Source organism: Sinocyclocheilus rhinocerous, unplaced genomic scaffold, assembly GCF_001515625.1.
Source record: "Sinocyclocheilus rhinocerous isolate Xijiao unplaced genomic scaffold, SAMN03320098_v1.1 scaffold681, whole genome shotgun sequence".
NCBI lineage: Eukaryota > Metazoa > Chordata > Actinopteri > Cypriniformes > Cyprinidae > Sinocyclocheilus > Sinocyclocheilus rhinocerous.
The window spans coordinates 1,485,553-1,504,407 of NW_015641029.1; the positions used below are offsets into that span (position 1 = coordinate 1,485,553).

Consider the following 18,855-nt stretch of genomic DNA (forward strand, 5'->3'; position numbering starts at 1 on the left):
TAGTGATTGTCTGCAAGCTGTGACATCAACATGAATAAAACAGGAACAAAAGCTTTATTGACTTAAATTAACTTGGCTAAAAATCAAATCCAGCCAATCCTGAATCAGATCCTGATGACTTCTGCAACCCAAATGAAGCAAATATACTCATACTACTTATGACTGGTTTTGTGGTCCAGGGTCACATATATAGCATACTTGAAATTACCCCTCAGATCCATACAGATGGAACTGGGGAAGGTGGAGGGTTTCTGAAGCACTCTGCAACTGCTACAGCAAGCACTAGCTGAGTATTTGAATGTTGCTCATTGGCTGCTGATGCAAGTAAAACCAATTGGCTGTACCATTTGAGTAATGATGTGATTATATTAGAGTATATCATCTAGAGTTTCATGGCAGAACTTTATATGTACATACATTTTGTTTATTGTTTAGTCCAGTGTGTGTGTGCATGTGTTTGAGTGTGTGTTCCAGTAGCCGAGGTTGTGTGCAGCCCCTGGGGTTGTAAGCTGATTAGCTGGCTGCTCCATCCCACGCTGCTCCTGGAGGGAGGAGATTTGGAGCTAAAATAACCCCTAAGTCCTCTCAGCAACATGTTTACAGGTCAGGTTAACAGAGGCATCACTGCAGCTCTCAGGTAGAGTAGAATTTAAATGAGCTCTTTCTCTCTGTCTCTCTCTTTCCCTGTCACAAATCACACAGGTAGAACGAGAGAGGTTGGCTTCAGCTTTTTTTGGGATGTGACGACCAGCTCTCCGGATGGTTCTCCGTTGCAGCTGAAGTCTAAGATCTTAACCAGGATGCTTAACCTGATTTCATGCATGTGTCTGTAGGAGCGTGCGTACGAGCTCTGGAACGGGTCTTATTCTTTGTTTCCATGCCGACCCTCAGGATGGTGTGAGTGTGTTGTCTTTGGTGGGCTGAAGGCAGCGAGGTATCCCGCAGTCCTGAGCACTGCTAGCATGCCTGTGCATCAGATATCCGTTGTGCCCATCGCCAAGGGGACTGCCAATAGTTCCAGCCGGAATAGAGACAAGAGTAAAGAGAATGAGGCAAGTACAAACATTTAACACAGAGAATCTGTGATGTATGTGGAGTTTTCATAACAAATAGTTTGTCTGATAGCAATTACAGTTATGTTTATGACAAAGATGTAGCCATCCATGGTTTTCCGTGTGGTATTGTCTGAAAATACTAGTTCGTATTTTGATAGCTTCTGTGGAACAATAGCACATTACTGTTGTACAAGTTGTAAGTTGTGCGTATTGTCCTATAATAAGATTTCTGATATTTAGTTTGCATAAATCTGTGAGATTTACTGTAAGTGCCAAAGCAAGCAAATCCTTTTCAGAAGTGAGGGTAAAAAAATGACTCAGTCTTATGTAGCCTAGAGCAAGAGCTGGACAGTGTTGTATTGGAAAAGAAATTGATGCTATAAATAGACAGCGTTACATATATTTCAGCCTCTTCAGGGTCATTGACATTTCTTTCAAGTATATTGTAAATCAGACATGCTTTTCCATCATGTGGCTGCAGCATGTTTGCAGTTCAGTTTGTTTCTGCTGTGTGAGTGTTTGTAATATCCAGGACATTTTTTTTGATGTATGATGCATTATGGTCAAGATATTCTTAGGCTCAGATGGCACATCCACAGTCTGTTTGCTGACCGCTCGATGCGTATCGTACACAAATATGGCAAGTGCTGGCTAAAATCTCAGCTCCAGTCATTTTGAGGAAGTAATCTCTGGATTTGCCAAATATTTTCATGTTTATGGCATTAAATCTGAAATATATTCAGTATCGGTTTAGACACTTTGCAGCATTATCCATGAGCATAATTGTATAGTTTGTTTTTGAGTAATATCTGTGAAATAATTATCCAGATCCATAATTTATAGCCACTGAATAATCACAGATTTGTTGCAAGTATCAGAATACATATCGTTGGATTGCCCAGATTTTGAACAGTCCTATGCAAATTAGTTTGTATATTGTGTAAACACCTTGTTCACCCAGTGGTCTCTCAGCATCTAAGATGTATTTAAGAAGGTCTCGTCCAATTACCTGAACCTTTGTGTGAGGGACATTTCCTCACTGTACCCTGAACCATTCATCAACAGCATGGTCATGGATGGATAGTACTGTGAAAACATTTAGGGTTTATCATGCCAATGAAAGAATGCAGTTTTAAAGGTATAGTAGCCATTTTGAGTTTAAAATAATGTGTTTATCATTTGACTAGCATGAAGGACATATTAAAAGATAAATATAATTCATAAAATTAGATTTGAATGTCCTGAATGAAATACCATGCCTGAAATTGGGCAAAATTAATAATTTAAGAATTGGCTCCCTTAGTTCTTGAGTATGCATTTGAATTGAATTGACCACACTGCACAGGAGGTTAAATTGGAATTAAAGAACTAGAATGCACTGAATTATAATTCAAAAATTCAACATAGTATTCATTAAAATTTAAGAGGTATATAAAAACTTAGTAAAATGTAGACTTTTAAAATATGTTTAAAGTTTCAGAGAAGGCTTTGTGAAGCTATCATTCAAAGTTCATTTCAAATTCTTGACTAAAAATTACACTTGAATTTTAATTCTGCTTCATTTAAAATTCAAATTCGGGAATTGAACTGCAAAAAGCATTCTCAATTCAATTATGGATGCAATAAAGAAAAAAAAAAGTTTATTTGTATAGCGCTTTTCACGATACAAATCGTTGCAAAGCAGCTTTACAGAAAATTACGTTTTTCTACAATATATTTAGTAGTAGCTTATCAGTGGTGACTATGTCAGTTAATGTACATATGGCAGGCAGGTTGAGATGACTCCCCATTTAAATGAACAAAGTGGTAGTGATCGGACAGGTAGGATCTAAACCATCTTAAAGCCTTCCGTCGAATACCCTTATAGTTTTGTAATCGATCTATGAGTATGACATGATCTATAGTGTTGAATGCAGCACTAAGATCAAGTAAAACTAGCAATGAGATACAGCCTTGGTCTGACGCAAGAAGCAAGTCATTTGTAATTTTAACAAGTGCAGTTTCTGTGCTATGGTGGGGCCTGAAACCTGACTGAAATTCTTCATAGAGATAATTTTTTTGCAGGAAGGAGTACAGTTGAGCAGACACAACTTTTTCTAAAATTTTAGACATAAACGGAAGATTTGAAATGGGTCTGTAATTTGCCAGTTCACTGGGATCTAGTTGTGGTTTCTTAATAAGAGGCTTAATAACCGCCAGCTTGAATGGTTTTGGGACGTGACCTAAAGATAACGACGAGTTAATAATATTGAAAAGCGGTTCTTCTGCTACAGGTAACAACTCAAAATATGAATCACTAAATTTTTTTATGGCTGAAATTACATACAAAACAAAATGGATGGTGTTTGAATATTGAGCAGTTCAAACTCAATTAATTGCAGAAAATTGTAGAGAAAAAGAAAATCTAGAAGTTTAAGAAAGAAAATAACTGTGGTGCTTACCTGTGCAAAAGTTACCACCATGCTTATATGTTGCTTTTTTGTTGCTAAGTTTTATGGTTTTTATGTCACTGCAATGAGGTCGATATGGCACTCTGGGTGGTTACTAGGTGGTTGCTTACTGTTCCTAAGTCAAAAGAGCAAGACTATGATATTCTGGCCCCTAAATATAACTCATTACTTCTACTTCAATAATGAGATTGTTTTGAACCCATATAACAACCGGCAAGCAGAAATCTTGAAAAAGTAACAGCACACCTTTCTTGAGCAAGCTGCGGTTTTCATCCATCATTCATGTCAGTAGCACGAACGGTTACATGAATAAATGAATGCTTAATGTTAGGGGGTTGTTCCCATCCTTAACCCTAAACGTCTGAGAAAGTAACTCTGTGATGATGCCTTGCAGGCACTGTAACAGAAGAACTGAGTGCTGAGCAAGCACTTCAGTTGTTATTATCTTTAGGATAGGGCCTTATTTAACAATATGGAGACTCTCCGACTCACTTTTAAGTGTGTTTGTTTGTGTGTGTTGTCTGAAAGAGTGTGATGTGCATTACACGTATTCCATGTCCATGAGTTAACAGCTGTCTGTCTAGCGGGAGTCTAATCCACTGCGCTCTCTGCTGGAACTGTCACTTTTGATCACTCACTAACACACATACTCACACACATATGCACATTCACTTGGCACCATGATGGGTACTAAGTGGGCTTCCCTGGAAGATTGTCCTGACCATTGATCTTTAAAACTGGATGCCACATACTTCAAGACACCAACAAAATCTGAAGTGTATTAGTTATGATAAATTATATTATTGTTCAAAATTTGGGGGTCGTTAAGTCTTTGATGCTCATCAAGGCTTTATTTATTTTAAGTCAAGAAGTTTACTTTTTTCAGTAAGGACACATTAAATTGATCAAAAGTCTCAGTAAAGACATTTATAATAATAATAATAATTCATTACATTTATATAGCGCTTTTCTAGGCACTCAAAGCGCTTTACATTGTCAGGGGGTATCTCCTCATCCACCACCAATGTGCAGCATCCACCTGGATGATTATGGATGATTTATGCAATATATAAATAATTACAAAAAAATTCTATTTCAAATAAATATTGTTCTTTTGAACATTCTATTCATCAAAGAATCCTGATGGCTGCTGAAAAATCAGCTTTGCCATCACAGGAATAAATTTCATTTGAAATATATTAAATTAGTGTATGAAAATTTGTATGACTTTTACAATATTCACAGTACTATCTATCTATCTATCTATCTATCTGTCTGTCTATCTGTCTGTCTGTCTGTCTGTCTGTTTCTGTCTATCCTTCTATCTTCATCTTCTGTCTTCATGGCCAGAACACTGTCACTCTGCTCATTTGTGTGTGTGTGTGTGTGTGTGTGTGTGTGTATGTATGTATGTTAGCTATCTGATGCGATCACAGATGATGCAGTGAACGTTGTATGTTCATGACAAAATTGAAGATTATGTGTTTAGTGATTGTTAACCTGTACTGAATGTGCATGCATGTGGAATGGTTAATTAGGATTGATGGATGCATGGATATTAATACATAGATTCCGCATTAAGTTTGTCATATCAGGCACTTCTGCATTTTCCAGGTGATACATGAAACAAATTCAAATTAAACAGGTTATTGACCCAACGGTTATTTTAGCTATACTGATCATTTAATTTCACTGAGTTTATTATATAATGATGAGCTTTTTCTACAAAAAGAATCTGCTCTCAACTTCTATTCAAAGAGGTCTCCTTGTTGACCACTCCAAATGCTGTACCAGCAGGATATAGCATCTATGTGTTACTATCTATAGGTAGATGTTTGTGATTCCGTGTGAGTAGTAGTTTGTGACCAGGTGTATCCCATCAGCACATTATCCCATAATGCACCTGTGTCTGTAGTTAGCTTTTGAATGGCAGCCAGAGCTTTAATCTTGGTCGGTGCAGGCATACTGTCTCTTAAACAAACACAAATCACAAGGGATGGTCACCATTGTATGTGCACCTGCATACATAAGTGTGTATGAATTCAACACTGACAGGTTTATCTATCATATAACAGCTGCTCTGAAGCAGAATGGTAAATCCAGACTCTTGTAATTGTACTAGGCAGAACTCCAGATGGCAGAGCTAGAAAACGCTACCTCAGACATCAGAAAAAGATAAGTAGGGTAGGATCCTACCCTGTGCATCTAAATGAATGCACGACCAGAGATAGACAACCACTCACAGATTATACCTCAGAGAAGCAGCTAAAGCTAATCCAGCCCAGCCTAGAACATAAACATGCATGTGTGAGCGCTTGCATGCATCGGCCTTCAGAGCAAGCAGAGGTGCTTGGCAGATTGGTAGCTCATAGAACATACAGGGGGGAATTTATGGGTAAGTGAATGTCAGTTTGGATCTTTCTGCTTGTATTATTCTACATTTTTGTTTTGTGATTGTGCATGTAATGGAGATGGGTTTTTAGAGATGAAGGACTTGCACACTAATGAACTAACTATAAAGTATTATAGCATGGCTTTCAGTTATCTTGTCAGATAAACTGTTTATGACAGAAACTGTAAATCCATTTACATAGCCTAGAATACATCCTTTTCTATCATTCATAATTTTTGGGGTCAAATTTATTTATTTATTTAATAAATTAACACTTCTATTCAGCAATGACACATTAAATTGATGAATAGAAAGTCCAAAAGACATTTATTTGAAACAGAAATCTATTGTAGAAAGGCGTCGCCTTGGAATTATAAGGTTCTATCTGACATTTTTGTCAAAATGGAGTTATTCACATATTCTTATTCTGTGACAACTTATTTACATTATGTGATGTTTCTTTTGTAAGCTGTGTACATTTTGGGCCTTTTTAGAAAACAAAAAGGGTTCTATCTACAGAAGTCTATGGAACGCAAAAACTTTGAAGCTCAATATCTCAAAACTGCTCAGACTACAGATAGAACCTTATAATTCCAAGGTGGAAAAGTGTATTTACTGTCAATTTTGATCAAAGAAACCTGAAAAAAATCACTGTTTCCACAAAAATATTAAGCAGCATAACTGATTTCAACACTGAAACAGTAAGAACCTTGTGTACCAAATCAGCATATTAAAATGATGAAAATTCAGCTTTGTGTCACAGGAATTGCAATATTATGTCACAATATTATTGTTTTTGCAGTATTTTTGTTCAAATAAATGAAGCATTGATGAGCATAAGAGACTCCAAACCTTTGAATGGTAGTGTATGAAATTTTAACTGGTTGACCGTTTATATCGTTGCCAAATGTAAACTACCCTTATAAATCTATCCTATTAAATTTGTAACACATAGTACCTTTCCATTTAGATTTGAGAATTTTAGACAAACAGTGATAATGACCTTTGAACCTTGATCTTAGAACACTGACTTGATCTGTGATCCTAACTAGAATTAAGAGTCAAGGCTAGTATTATGTATATGTGTATTAGGACTTTCTATGTGCCAGAAACCAGACCTCAGCCTTTACAGGGATTTTAGAATGTTCTAGTAGATTCATTCTGGTCAGCATTTACTGTGACCTGGATTCTGTAAATTATTCAAATTCCAGATAGGAAAGGTTTTGGAAAAAGTAGTCCTTTGATGAAATGTTTGGTTAGATTTGTTCTCAGATGTAGAAGCAATAGTAAAGTACAGTAAGGGGATATTAACTAAGGTCATACCAAAAACCAGATATAACCACAGTTAATGCTTCCTTTTTCAAAGCTTCATTGAGATTTATATTAAGATACATTTGTTAAATAGAGCTCTGTGATAAGCAACCATATATATACTATTTTGAATACAACAGAAAATCAAATCGAACAGTCGAAAGAACTGTGATGCTATTTTATAGAGCAGACTGCATCGATAATGAGAAAATATCAATAAAAAGGTAATTTTACATGTGTTGTCAGAGTATAGAAATTCTAGACTAGATGAATGAGCACTATTTTTTCCAGCGAGGAAGTCATGTTATTATTCAGTACAGGAGCTGTGAAGACTGGAAGGCTTTTATGTAGAAAATGAATCCATAAAGTGCATTACACACCATAGCAAGTGTTTTGAATCTAATTCTAAAGCCTGTGGAAAATTAAATTAATAATTTCATTTGCTCAGAGGTTGCTCCATCATAGCCCAGAGGGCTTAAAGGGTTAGTTCACCTAAAAATGAAAATTAGGCTGTGTTTTATTCACCCCAGAGCCATTCTAGGTGTATATGACTTTCTTCTTTCAGACGAATCCAGTCGGAGTTATATCAATTGGCGCAAGCTATATTAAAGTTATTATTACGTTTTGAATATGGATATTTTTCTTACAAAAACGCATCGATTCGCTACAGGAGGCCTTTGTTCATCCCCCGGAGCTGTGTGAGACGCTTTTTTTAATGGATGGGCGCTTTTTATTTAACTTCTTTTGGACTGATGCATGCAACACCCGCTGAGTGGCATTAAACAGCTTGAAAGATCAAAGACAATTTTTAATATAACTCCGACTGGATTCGTCTGAAAGAAGAAAGTCATATACACCTAGGATGGCTCTGGGGTGAGTAAAACACTAATTTTCATTTTTGGGTGAATTATCCCTTTAATGGAGTTTTTAGTTGTTTCATTCAAGTGTCAGTGTTATTTCAGGTGGTTCTCCAGTAATGTCTTAGGAAAAATAAAAACTGACACATGTAAGAGACAACTGTTGACTGAGTAGAAATATAGAACTATAATGAATGTGCACTTTTCAATTTCATGTGAGCGCAAACATGATTATCATATGGTACTGATTTCAAACAATCATAAAACATGTTTATAATAATATAATTGAATTTTCTCTCAGAGGATGCAGTTGCACCTGCATGCTGGCTAAAAGATACACTGTGGGTGTATAAAATATATATGAGCTGATTAGATGTTGGTGTCTGGCGGCTTTCACATCAATAATTCCGAGCGATATAGTGTCGCTTCAGGAGAGAGAGAACAGAGCTCAATACTGTCCTTACTAACTGCAGCTACACAACATATAAATTTTTTTAGTAAAAAAAAATTTGGAAGTATTTATCAGCTAGGTCTATGTGTGTGCTTGCAATAGCCTACCTTATATGCACTTTGGGGTTCTCAAACTGATAATGATCCCCAGAGGATCATTTGTGTGTGTGCTCTTGTATGTTAGCTTGAAGGAATGATAGTTAAGTTAATAATGGGCCAGGTGTGGACCAGAGGCAAAGGTGGACCCACCAAAAGCCCAGAAGGAATCGGCTCTGCCTGAGGCACATGGAGGCAATAAATGCTAATACAGATCGGTCTTCACAAACGCCTGGCAAAACAAAGCATTCAGCATTTTTAAAAACAGCAATCAAAGGTCAACAATTCCCTTTTTTGCCATTTGTATTTTATATTGATTTTGAACTCATTGTAGCTAAACCAGTGTTTATATACCGTTCAAAAGTCAGATCATTTTGAGACAATTGAGAGTTTTATTGTGCAAGTATGTATTAAATTGTTCAAAATGACAGTAAACATATTTACAGTGTTACTGTTAATGTTATTTCTATTTCAAATAAAGTTATCAAAGAACCCTAAAAAAGTATCACATTTTCCACAAAAAATATTAAGCAGCATGACTGTTTTCAACACTTATAATAATAAGAAATTATCTTGAATGGGATCATGTTACACTGAAAACTGGAATAATGGCTCCTAAAAAGTCAGCTTTGTCATCACAAGAATAAATTAGACTTTAAAATATATTAAAATAGTAATTTTTTATTAATTTTTTATTAATAGTAATTTTTTTTTTTACAATAAAATAAATTTTATTGTAATAACATTTCACATTATTACGTTTCGCTGTATTTTTTACCAAATAAATTCAGCCTTGGTAAGCATAAGATGCTTCTTTCAAAAAACATATATCTATCAGTTGTATATATTCAAATGGTAAAACCAATATTTCATTAGTTTGAAATGGTTTCATTGTTGTATTATGCAATAAAAGCTAAATCACTAGTATTTGATCATTTAATCACTAGTATTTGTATTACATTTGCAAGTGCAACTTACACTATGTATAAACTTTTAGTAATAACATTTAGTAATGGACATGCTATGCTCTATTCACACTGCTACGTAAACATGAATTTTATTTTCTTAATATGATGTATTTCTGAGTGATGTATTTCTTTTGTACGCACTACATTGGGATTGTTTAAAGTGAGTGCTGCTGTACTAATAAAAGTTATTTAGTTATTGGTTAATAATACTAATAACTTGTTTAGCAAGTTCAGAAAAGAAGAGAAAGTCATTACTTTTTGATTAAAGATTACAAAATCAAATGTTTTTATTGAGAATAACATTCACAGATGAACTGTTCACAATCAGACCAGTAAAGTATGGCATTTGAATGAATGAAGGCCATAATTGTTCCCTCTCCTTTTATATTGTCATCTAACCCATAGTCTTTAATAATCTTAAAAATAGTCTTTGTGTTTATTGGTTACCATGAACACTCACGCATACTGTATGTGCGCACGCAAACGGGTCTTAGGATGCTGCTGTTATTTTTAGTAATAGGATTGGTTTGTCTCAAAGCTGCAGTCACATTAAAGATCTGCTCAAACATGTGACAGAAACGCTACTTTAAAAGTCAACTATTCTCAGTTGGTTTGTGTGTTATGTGAGAGGGTGCTTGTAATTTCTGCTCTACGAGCATCATCAGATTGAATAGCAAAAGTACCAAACAGGTTTCCCATAAACCCCCCTCTCTGCCGTTGGTCAGACAAACCAACAGACAAGTTATTGGTTGAGCCTGAAGCAGTGCAAAGTTTCAGATGGGTCATATAGTTGATTGTACACTTGAAGCTGGGATAGAAGAAAGTATTTTGTAGTACAACTTTCTAAGGTATGGCTTCAGTGTGTGTGTGTGTGTGTGTGTGTGTGTGAGAGAGAGAGAGAGAGAGAGAGAGAGAGAGAGAGAGAGAGAGAGAGCATAGAGAGAGAGAGAGAGAGAGAGCGAGAGCGAGAGCATATGATTAATCCTCTTTGTTTCCTTTAGGGTGAGAAGGCACCTGGGCGATCAGGACGTCGATCCAGCAATATATCTAAGGTAACATACACACCCACACCATCATTATTCAAAGCAACCCTAATGACAACAAAGTGCGTGCTTTGCACATTCATATTATTTTGTACTTTTGTCACCTGCTGTTTCAGGCAAGCAGTTCCACCCCTGGAGCCGTGCTGAACAGTGTCTCTCAAACATCAGTTACACCGTCCTCACAGGACATATGCAGGTGAGTCTGGTCATAGGCTGATGCTATGGGTTACCATGATTGTGATTGGTTGTTTGCTCATCTATATGTTTGCACATCATATGATTTTATGGAATGAGTTGTGGAATGTCAGTGTCTTTTTCTATTTTTAATCAGAAAATAAACCGACAGAAGATTTTGAACAATGAAAAGAAATGTTTAGCAGAAAACAGAGAGATTATGATACAATAAATTTAATGAGTTTAAATAAATTAGATTAAAGCGGCAAAATAGAATAATGCAGTTTAGAAAACATTTGGTATTAAATTATAAAATTTAATTAAAGTACAAATACAAAAAAAGTAATATAATTAATAAAAACATTTTGTATTAAATTATGAAATTTCAATCAATTTCAATTACAAATTCAAAATAATATAATTTATAAAACATTTGTATTAAATTAAGAGTGTGAAATTGAATATAATTTATTATAAAACAGTATTATAATAATATTATAATAATATAAATTAGAATAGAATAATATAATTTATAAAATATTTGGTACTGAATTATAAAATTAAATTATGAATGCAAAATGGAATAATATTATTTATAAAACATTTTCTATTAAATTACTTTTTAAGAGTGCAAAATAGAATATAATACGTTTTGAAACATTTTGTATTAAATTAGGATAATAATGGAGAATAATGATTTATAAACGTAATTAGGAAAGCAAAACAGAATAATATAATTTATGAAGAAATTTGTATTAAATTATACAAATTAAATTAGAATAGAGTAATATAATTTATAAAACATTTTGTATTAAATTAGGAACAAAATTGAAAAATATCATTTGAAATAATTTCTATTTAATTATTACATTTAAATGAAATGAATGCAAACTAGAAGAATAATATAATTTATTAATCAGTTTGTATTAAAGTAATTTTATAATGCAAAATAAAAAAAAATTTTATGTATTAAACTTTCTAAGACTTTTATGTATGAATTTGAATTCATACCTCTAAAGGTATGTTAAAATATTTGAAATTACATCTTGAATGCCACATTTTCTTTCTGGTTTTATGTATTAACAAAATTAATGAACAGTGAATTGTAAGGAAAAATTAGGCAAATGAGGGGATAAAATACACCATTCAATAGAAATTCACTTTTTATTTGTCCATTAAATTTTTTTACTCATCAATCATTTCACGCTCTGTTGTGTCTTCTTCATCCCTTTTGTTTTTATACATCTGTGTGTGTGTGTGTGTGTGTGTATGTGTTGTGCAGCTCTAGTGGTCAAGCTAAACTTGAAGTTGATGGCTCAGATCAGACTACACCCGTCATGCCCATAAACCCCGCCTCCAACTCCGCCCCCACCGCAAAGTGGCAAGTCAAACGGTGTATCCGCCGGCGACGGGAGAGCACCGGGACCGTTGGGTGTGCAACAGAGTGTGTGGACCAACCGAGACATTCACGGTTGCATAAGCAAACACACACACACTCTGACTCCTCCTCAGAGGACGAGCAGCGCTGGAGAGAAGCTCGCTCCTGGAGCCGCCAGAAAGCGCGACGGAGACGCAGCGGCAGCCGACACACGCAAGCGCATCCCCGTGAGGAACGGGACGCCACTAAGCTCATGTCTGTCAACTCAGACGAGGGACAGAAAGAGAACCAGCCACCACTGTGTAAGGGCCCCAACACCAGGGCCCATAAAAAGTTGTCAAAACGGGAGGAGCGTGGGGGCCAAAGCCAGGCAGCCAATCACAGAAAAGCGAATGAGCTTGGTAGTAATAGGAGCGGAAGTGAGGAGGAAGAGCCTATTACAAAGAAGTATGAGGAAAGAGGTTCAGGAGATCCAGATATGTCTGTCCCGTCCCCTTGTAAATGCACTATTCCTACCAATCAAAATGGTGCCACGCAACAAGCATGCACTGATGATGAGCTAGAGGTGTGCAGGTGAGAGAGCGTGATAGAGATGAATGAGTGCGAGAGGTTAAACCAGCGAGAAGCTGATGTGTTTTTGTGTGTGCAGGATCTGTCACTGTGAAGGTGACGAGGAGTGTCTGCTCATCACCCCTTGCCGCTGTACAGGAAGTTTACGTTTTGTGCACCAGGGCTGCCTGCACCAGTGGATCAAGAGCTCCGACACACGCTGCTGTGAGCTGTGCAAATATGACTTCATCATGGAGACACACCTCAAGCCTTTGCGCAAGGTAACACACACATACACACGTCTCTGAACAGCTCAGATCCTGTTTTATTAAACGTCAGTGGCAGCTGGTGTTTTTCAAGACTGCACTCTACAGATGCTGGGTTGTTTCAACCCAACTTTGGGTCAAATATGGACTAACCCAACTTTTGGGTTAAAACTTTAATTTAAAAATGTAACCCAGCAGCTGGGTTAGTCCATATTTGACCCAACGTTGGGTTAAAACAACCCAGCATATATTCACCCTAAAAATGAAAATTTTGTCATCATTTACTCACCCTCACCCTCATGTCATTCCAAACAAGTATGATTTTCTTTCTTATGTTGAACATAAAAGAAGATATTTTGAAGAATGCTGGTAATCAAACAGTTGATGGTCCTCTTTGACTTTCATAGTATTTCTTTCCCTACTATGGAAGCCAATGGGGACCAACAACTGTTTGGTTCTTCAAAATATCTTCTTTTGTGTTCAACATAAGAAAGAAACTTGTACAGGTTTGGAACGACATGAGGGTGAGTAAATGATGACAAAATTTTCATTTTTAAGGTGAACTATTCCTTTAAGCAGCAATTATTTTCAATATTGATAATAACACTGAAACATTTAAGAATATTAGAATTATTTCTGAAGGATCACGTGACACTAAAAACTGGAGTAATGGCTGATGAAAATTCAGCTTTGCCATCACAGGAATATATTAAAAATAAAATATATTAAAATAAAGTTATTTTAAAGTATGATATTTCATAATATTACTGTTTTACTGTATTTGTTGATCAGCCTTGGCAAGCATGATGATTTTAAAAATCTTACTGACCCCCCAAACCTTTGAACGGTAGTGCTTACTATGTAAAATTAAATGAACAAGAATGTGATACTGTCCAACATTAATGATTATTTTAATGGCGTCTGATTTGAGGCATTATAATATTGGAAATACATTCATATGGTATAAACTTGTTATTATAGGACAGGCTTAAAATGCAAAACTCATTTTAATACAATTTGTAACAGTTCTCCAGCTTTGAAAAACAGTTGAAGACCCCTTCCATGAGACATTTCAGAAATTCAAAATATATCAAAAATACCATTGTATTTTGACCCAAAATAATTGAAAACCACATATAATTTCAAACAAACACTTTAATCTCTGCTTCCCAAGCTTGATCACACCCTAGTGTGCTGTGTTTCCATAGCGACACAGTGTATGGCGTGTATCTCTTTCAGTGACTTTCATCGTTTTTAAGCATATTTATAGAGCACAAAGCAATAATTTAAAAAAGAAAATTAGATCATTTATGCCTACAGCAAAAATGATGATTGAGTTGCACACCAACGTTTAAATGATTAGAGGGTTGTTCAAAAGGGAGATGAGCAATAATAGTAGCGATGCTTGCCTTAGTAAACACTGCTAAACAATAAACTCATGGTTTATTGAGCTAATTATTCTGAATGTGGATGTATTGTGAAGGTCAGCACGCACATAGCCTAGTGCTGCCACATTGTGGCTAAAATAATAATTACAGGAAGGGAATGCATTCATAAAGCTCTGGACCTGTTCCCTCTTTTTTTTTTTTAGTGGGAAAAGCTACAGATGTCTAGAAGCGAGCGGCGGAAGATCTTCTGTTCTGTGACTTTTCACCTGGCTGCTGTGGTGTGTGTCATCTGGTCACTCTACGTTCTGATTGACCGCACAGCTGAAGAGATCCACCAAGGCAAGAACAATGGTAAACACACTAACACAGTAGCCTATATTTATGCATCGGTTTTAATGTTTGCAAGAGTATCCACTGTTATTATGTCATAGTTTAGTATGCTTGAATGTTGTATTGAACAATCAGGATAATGCAGTATCGTGTAAAGTAGCTTTGATTAAGCTAATGTTAAAGGGGTCATATGATGCGATTTCAATTTTTCCTTTCTCTTTTGAGTGTTACAAGCTCTTGGTGCATAAAGAAGATCTGTAAAGTTGCAAAGACTAAAGTCTCAAATCCAAAGAGATATTCTTTATAAAAGTTAAGAGTCAGCCACGCCTACCTAAAACACCTCGTTCTAACACGCCCCCACATATCTATGTCACTATGTGGAAATATTAGCATAATGCCGCCCAAATGTGCAGGCAAAGAAAGAAGGCGTGGTTTCAGGAACAGCAGTAGTGTTGATGCAGCCATGTCAGGGAGACGGTGTGTGTTTCAGTGCGAAAGCAAAAGCTCTTTATTTGGCCTTCCGGAAGTAGATGCAATTAGGAATCATTGGTTAAGATTTATTTACAACAGAACAGCACAACCCAGATTTATTAGTTTTGTTATTGTTAACTAAAAAAAGACTATTAAAAAAATTTTTTGGTCATATAAATAAAGCTTAATCAAAATAAAATATAAATATTAGATGAAAAAAATTGAAATTTTGCCTTGGCATCTAACTGAATTAAGTCTAAGCTGAAGTAAACATCAGTTAAAATGACTAAAACTGAAACAAAAATAAATTCAAGTTATATAGAAATATTTGAAAAACAAAACTAATAAAAATGACAAAAGCACATAACAAAATTACTACAATTAATATTAACATTTAAAATGTAAAAATAAAAACTAATTTGAAATATGAATAAATACTAGATAATATAATAACATTAAATATTAAAAATATATATTTATTAGCTAGTTGCTGCCATTTTAAGATCACATGATCTGCTATGTCTTGCTATTTTAAGTTAAAATACACAAGTTGCATTCAAGTTAAGAATGTTAAGTTGGTCAGCATCTAAGCCAGTTTTATTTTAATGAGACACTAATATAGTTTTGCTTAATATTTTGAATTAGTTTTATGTGGGTTTTTATGTTATTTTTGTTAACATCTATTTTATTTCAAGTAAAAAAATTTTCTGGTTTTAGTTAACCCTGATCTGAGCTTAACTTATTGTTTACCTTCAAATATTACTATAATCATTTTCATACTTCCTTTCAAGTGCACCAAAAATTGAATAGAATTTTATTTGCATAGAATCCAAGATTGTTCTTTTTTGGTAAATGCTCATGTAAAGAGCTGTTCAGTCATGACCTCAGTTTGTAGGCTGACTTGGTAGACTATTTTACCATGGGTGCCCTGTTTTTAAACATGGATTAATTTACACTATAGCAACTAGTAGCAGAATTTATATTTTAGGTGCAATTTGACTGCATGTATTTTGATCTAGAATAAAACTCATAAAGTCTCATAAAACTAAAAAACGGAACAGCTATTTAATGTGAAGCAGCAGCGATAAACAAAGAATGAATTCATCTAGACCAGTAAGTATCAATATAAAGTCCAAGACAACTGGGACAAATAAGAGAAACAAAAAATGATTTACTGCAGCTTTTAATGCAATGATGTAGTAGGCTACTGTAATTTTGGAACAGTATAGCCGTGTGAGAAGTAATTCAACTTCAGAGTAGCTGTAAGATAATATAATATAGTGCTGTAATTCCATGCCATGCTGTCATTGCACACACAGCGTTGGTGCGTTTGTCCCCTCTCAATGCCGTAGGGGTGCTGGATTGGCCATTCTGGACCAAGCTCATCGTGGTGGCGGTTGGCTTTTCTGGAGGACTCATCTTCATGTACATTCAGTGCAAAGTCTACCTGCAGCTCTGGAGGAGGCTGAAGGCTTTCAACAGGATCATCTTTGTACAGAACTGCCCCGACACCGTCCGTAACGGAGAGAACAGGCCACCCCCAGTCACCCAGAGCAACGGCACGCACGGGACAGCGGAGGCTTCCGCTCCTCAGACACAAACAAACACAGGAGTGGAAATGGCCCCTGTTTGACGATGGAAGCTTGCTGCTCTGAATCTCAGTTGCTGAAAAATTTAGGAAAGGGCTTCTGGTGTATTTGACCAAAGTGATGTGATTTACATATAACAAAAGCACTTTTTAAATTTTTATTAGAGGATGGGTAAACTTATATAAGACGTTTATATAGGGCTGTTAAATTATAACATTAAAGGAATAGCTCAGCCCAAAATAAAGATTTTGTCATCATTTACTCACCCTCGTGTCATTCCAAACCTGGATAAGTTTCTTTCTTATGTTGAACACAAAAGAAGATATTTTGAAGAATGCTGGTAATCAAACAGTTGTTGGCCACCATTGACTTCCATAGTAGGGATAAAATACTATAGAAGTCAATGGGGGCTATTAACTGTTTGATTACCAGCATTCTTCAAAATATCTTCTTTTGTGTTCAACATAAGAAAGAAACTACAGGTTTGCAACGACATGAGGGTGAGTAAATGATGACAAAATCCTCATTTTGGGGTAAACCATTCTTTTAATTGTGAGCAATTTACTATATACAAAACAAGGTGTAAAAACATTATCACATGTAATCATACCCTTGATCCATTCTTAAATAGTGTAATAAGGGATTTCCCTATTATCTGAGCCATTTAAGCTTAAACAACCTTCATGTTATTTTGCGAGTCTGCAGTCATATCATTAAGTCAATTAAAAAGGCAAAGACACTACAGGCGAAAACATTTTTCAAGCACTGGTCAATGTTGAGATTTTGGGCTATTTGGCTTTCCATAATGTTTCAGAGTAGTGGAACATCCAAAATACCCATTTAAGTGTTTATTGCACTTTCAATTACAATACATATCTTTAAAGGCCTTTTCTGAAAAAGAGTTTTTTAATACACCAAACTAATATATATATTCTGAAGGATTTTACTGAGGGGTTTGTTCATGTATCATTTGCCTGTATTTATACAATATTTTATTCCTAAAAACATGGTTAAAAACTTATTATTTTCTGACTGTTGACAGTATTTTCTGATTTATGAAGTGATAAAAAGAGATATTCAAAATCCCCCCTGTACAAATCTTTGAGTAACATGTCAACAAAATGAAACAAGAATTTTAAACCTGGCTTTATCTAATGTTTAGTTTTCTATTCTGTAAATTAGTGCACATTTAGTTACATTTGTATTTAAAACATAACATTTCAGAACACTTGTAATACAAAACAGTTTATACAAAAATTACTGAGAGGAGGTGCTTTACCAACGATAGAGGAGGTGCAATCAAAAATCAAAAAGCCATGTCAATTGAAAAAGGTGCAGCACTCACTCTTGAAAACTTTATTAAAATGACGTTTCGGTCATTATCCAGGCTTTCATCAGATATCAAGAACAGCAATACCAAACCATGCTTTAACATTCTTGTAATCAGCAACAGGTGTGTCACTGCCAATTAGGGGAGTGGCTTCCAAACAAGTTAAAGAAGAAGAAGAAAAAGAAAAAAACAGAGTTAGTAAAACATACCATAATCAATTTCTTGATTGAGACCTCTGGGAAATAATGTATCTAAACTAAAAATCCAAAACAGTTTGAAATTTTTTTATGTAAACAATCAACGGGACGTTTGGTGATAACTGTTAGTTGAAAGAATAGCAACCCAAAAATGAAAATGTAGTCACTCTCGGGCTATTCAAGATGTAGATTAATTTGTTTCTTTATCGGAACAGATTTATTTAGCATTACATCTCTTGCTCAGCAGTGGATCCTCTGCAGTGAATGGGTGCCATCAGAATGAGAGTCCAAACAGCTGATAAAAGCTGCTAAATTTCTCCAAATCCGTTTTGATGAAGAAACAAACTCATCATTATCAGATGGCCTGATAATGAGTAGATTTTCTGCAAATTTGTATTTTGGGAAGAACTAATCCTTTAATTGTGTTATCCTATTCACCTGGGGTGTCTTGCCTTAATCGATTGGCAGCCCTGTTCTATAGCCTACATACTGTATATTTATTACTTGTTAGATCTAAGCAAAATAAGGTAAAAATTCTTATAACCTGTTCTGAAGTGGTTT

At 35.3% G+C, this 18,855-nt stretch overlaps 1 protein-coding gene across 3 annotated transcripts; it reads left to right on the top strand.

The window, feature by feature from the left end:
- Positions 1 to 517: 517 nt before the first annotated feature.
- Positions 518 to 17,002, top strand: LOC107754159 (E3 ubiquitin-protein ligase MARCH8-like). 3 transcript variants are annotated; one of them, XM_016570513.1, is made up of 8 exons: positions 518 to 603; positions 703 to 1,052; positions 10,581 to 10,631; positions 10,739 to 10,818; positions 12,079 to 12,747; positions 12,824 to 13,004; positions 14,581 to 14,728; positions 16,498 to 17,002. In XM_016570513.1, the coding sequence occupies exons 2-8, from the start codon at positions 963 to 965 to the stop codon at positions 16,809 to 16,811; spliced, it is 1,533 nt and encodes a 510-aa protein (XP_016425999.1). In that variant the 5' UTR covers positions 518 to 603; positions 703 to 962; the 3' UTR covers positions 16,812 to 17,002. The 3 variants fall into 3 exon arrangements, with proteins under 3 accessions (XP_016425999.1, XP_016426000.1, XP_016426001.1); XM_016570514.1 differs by lacking the exon at positions 518 to 603 and adding an exon at positions 618 to 637 and having other exon boundaries at positions 834 to 1,052; XM_016570515.1 differs by lacking the exon at positions 518 to 603 and having other exon boundaries at positions 654 to 1,052; positions 16,531 to 17,002.
- The last annotated feature ends 1,853 nt before the right edge of the window (positions 17,003 to 18,855 follow it).

Coding starts and splice junctions, on each gene's coding strand:
- LOC107754159 (XM_016570513.1), top strand. CDS start 963: ATGCCTGTGCATCAGATATCCGTTGTGCCCATCGCCAAGGGGACTGCC. Junction 10,632..10,738: donor GATCCAGCAATATATCTAAG/GTAACATACACA, acceptor CTGCTGTTTCAG/GCAAGCAGTTCCACCCCTGG. Junction 13,005..14,580: donor ACCTCAAGCCTTTGCGCAAG/GTAACACACACA, acceptor TTTTTTTTTTAG/TGGGAAAAGCTACAGATGTC.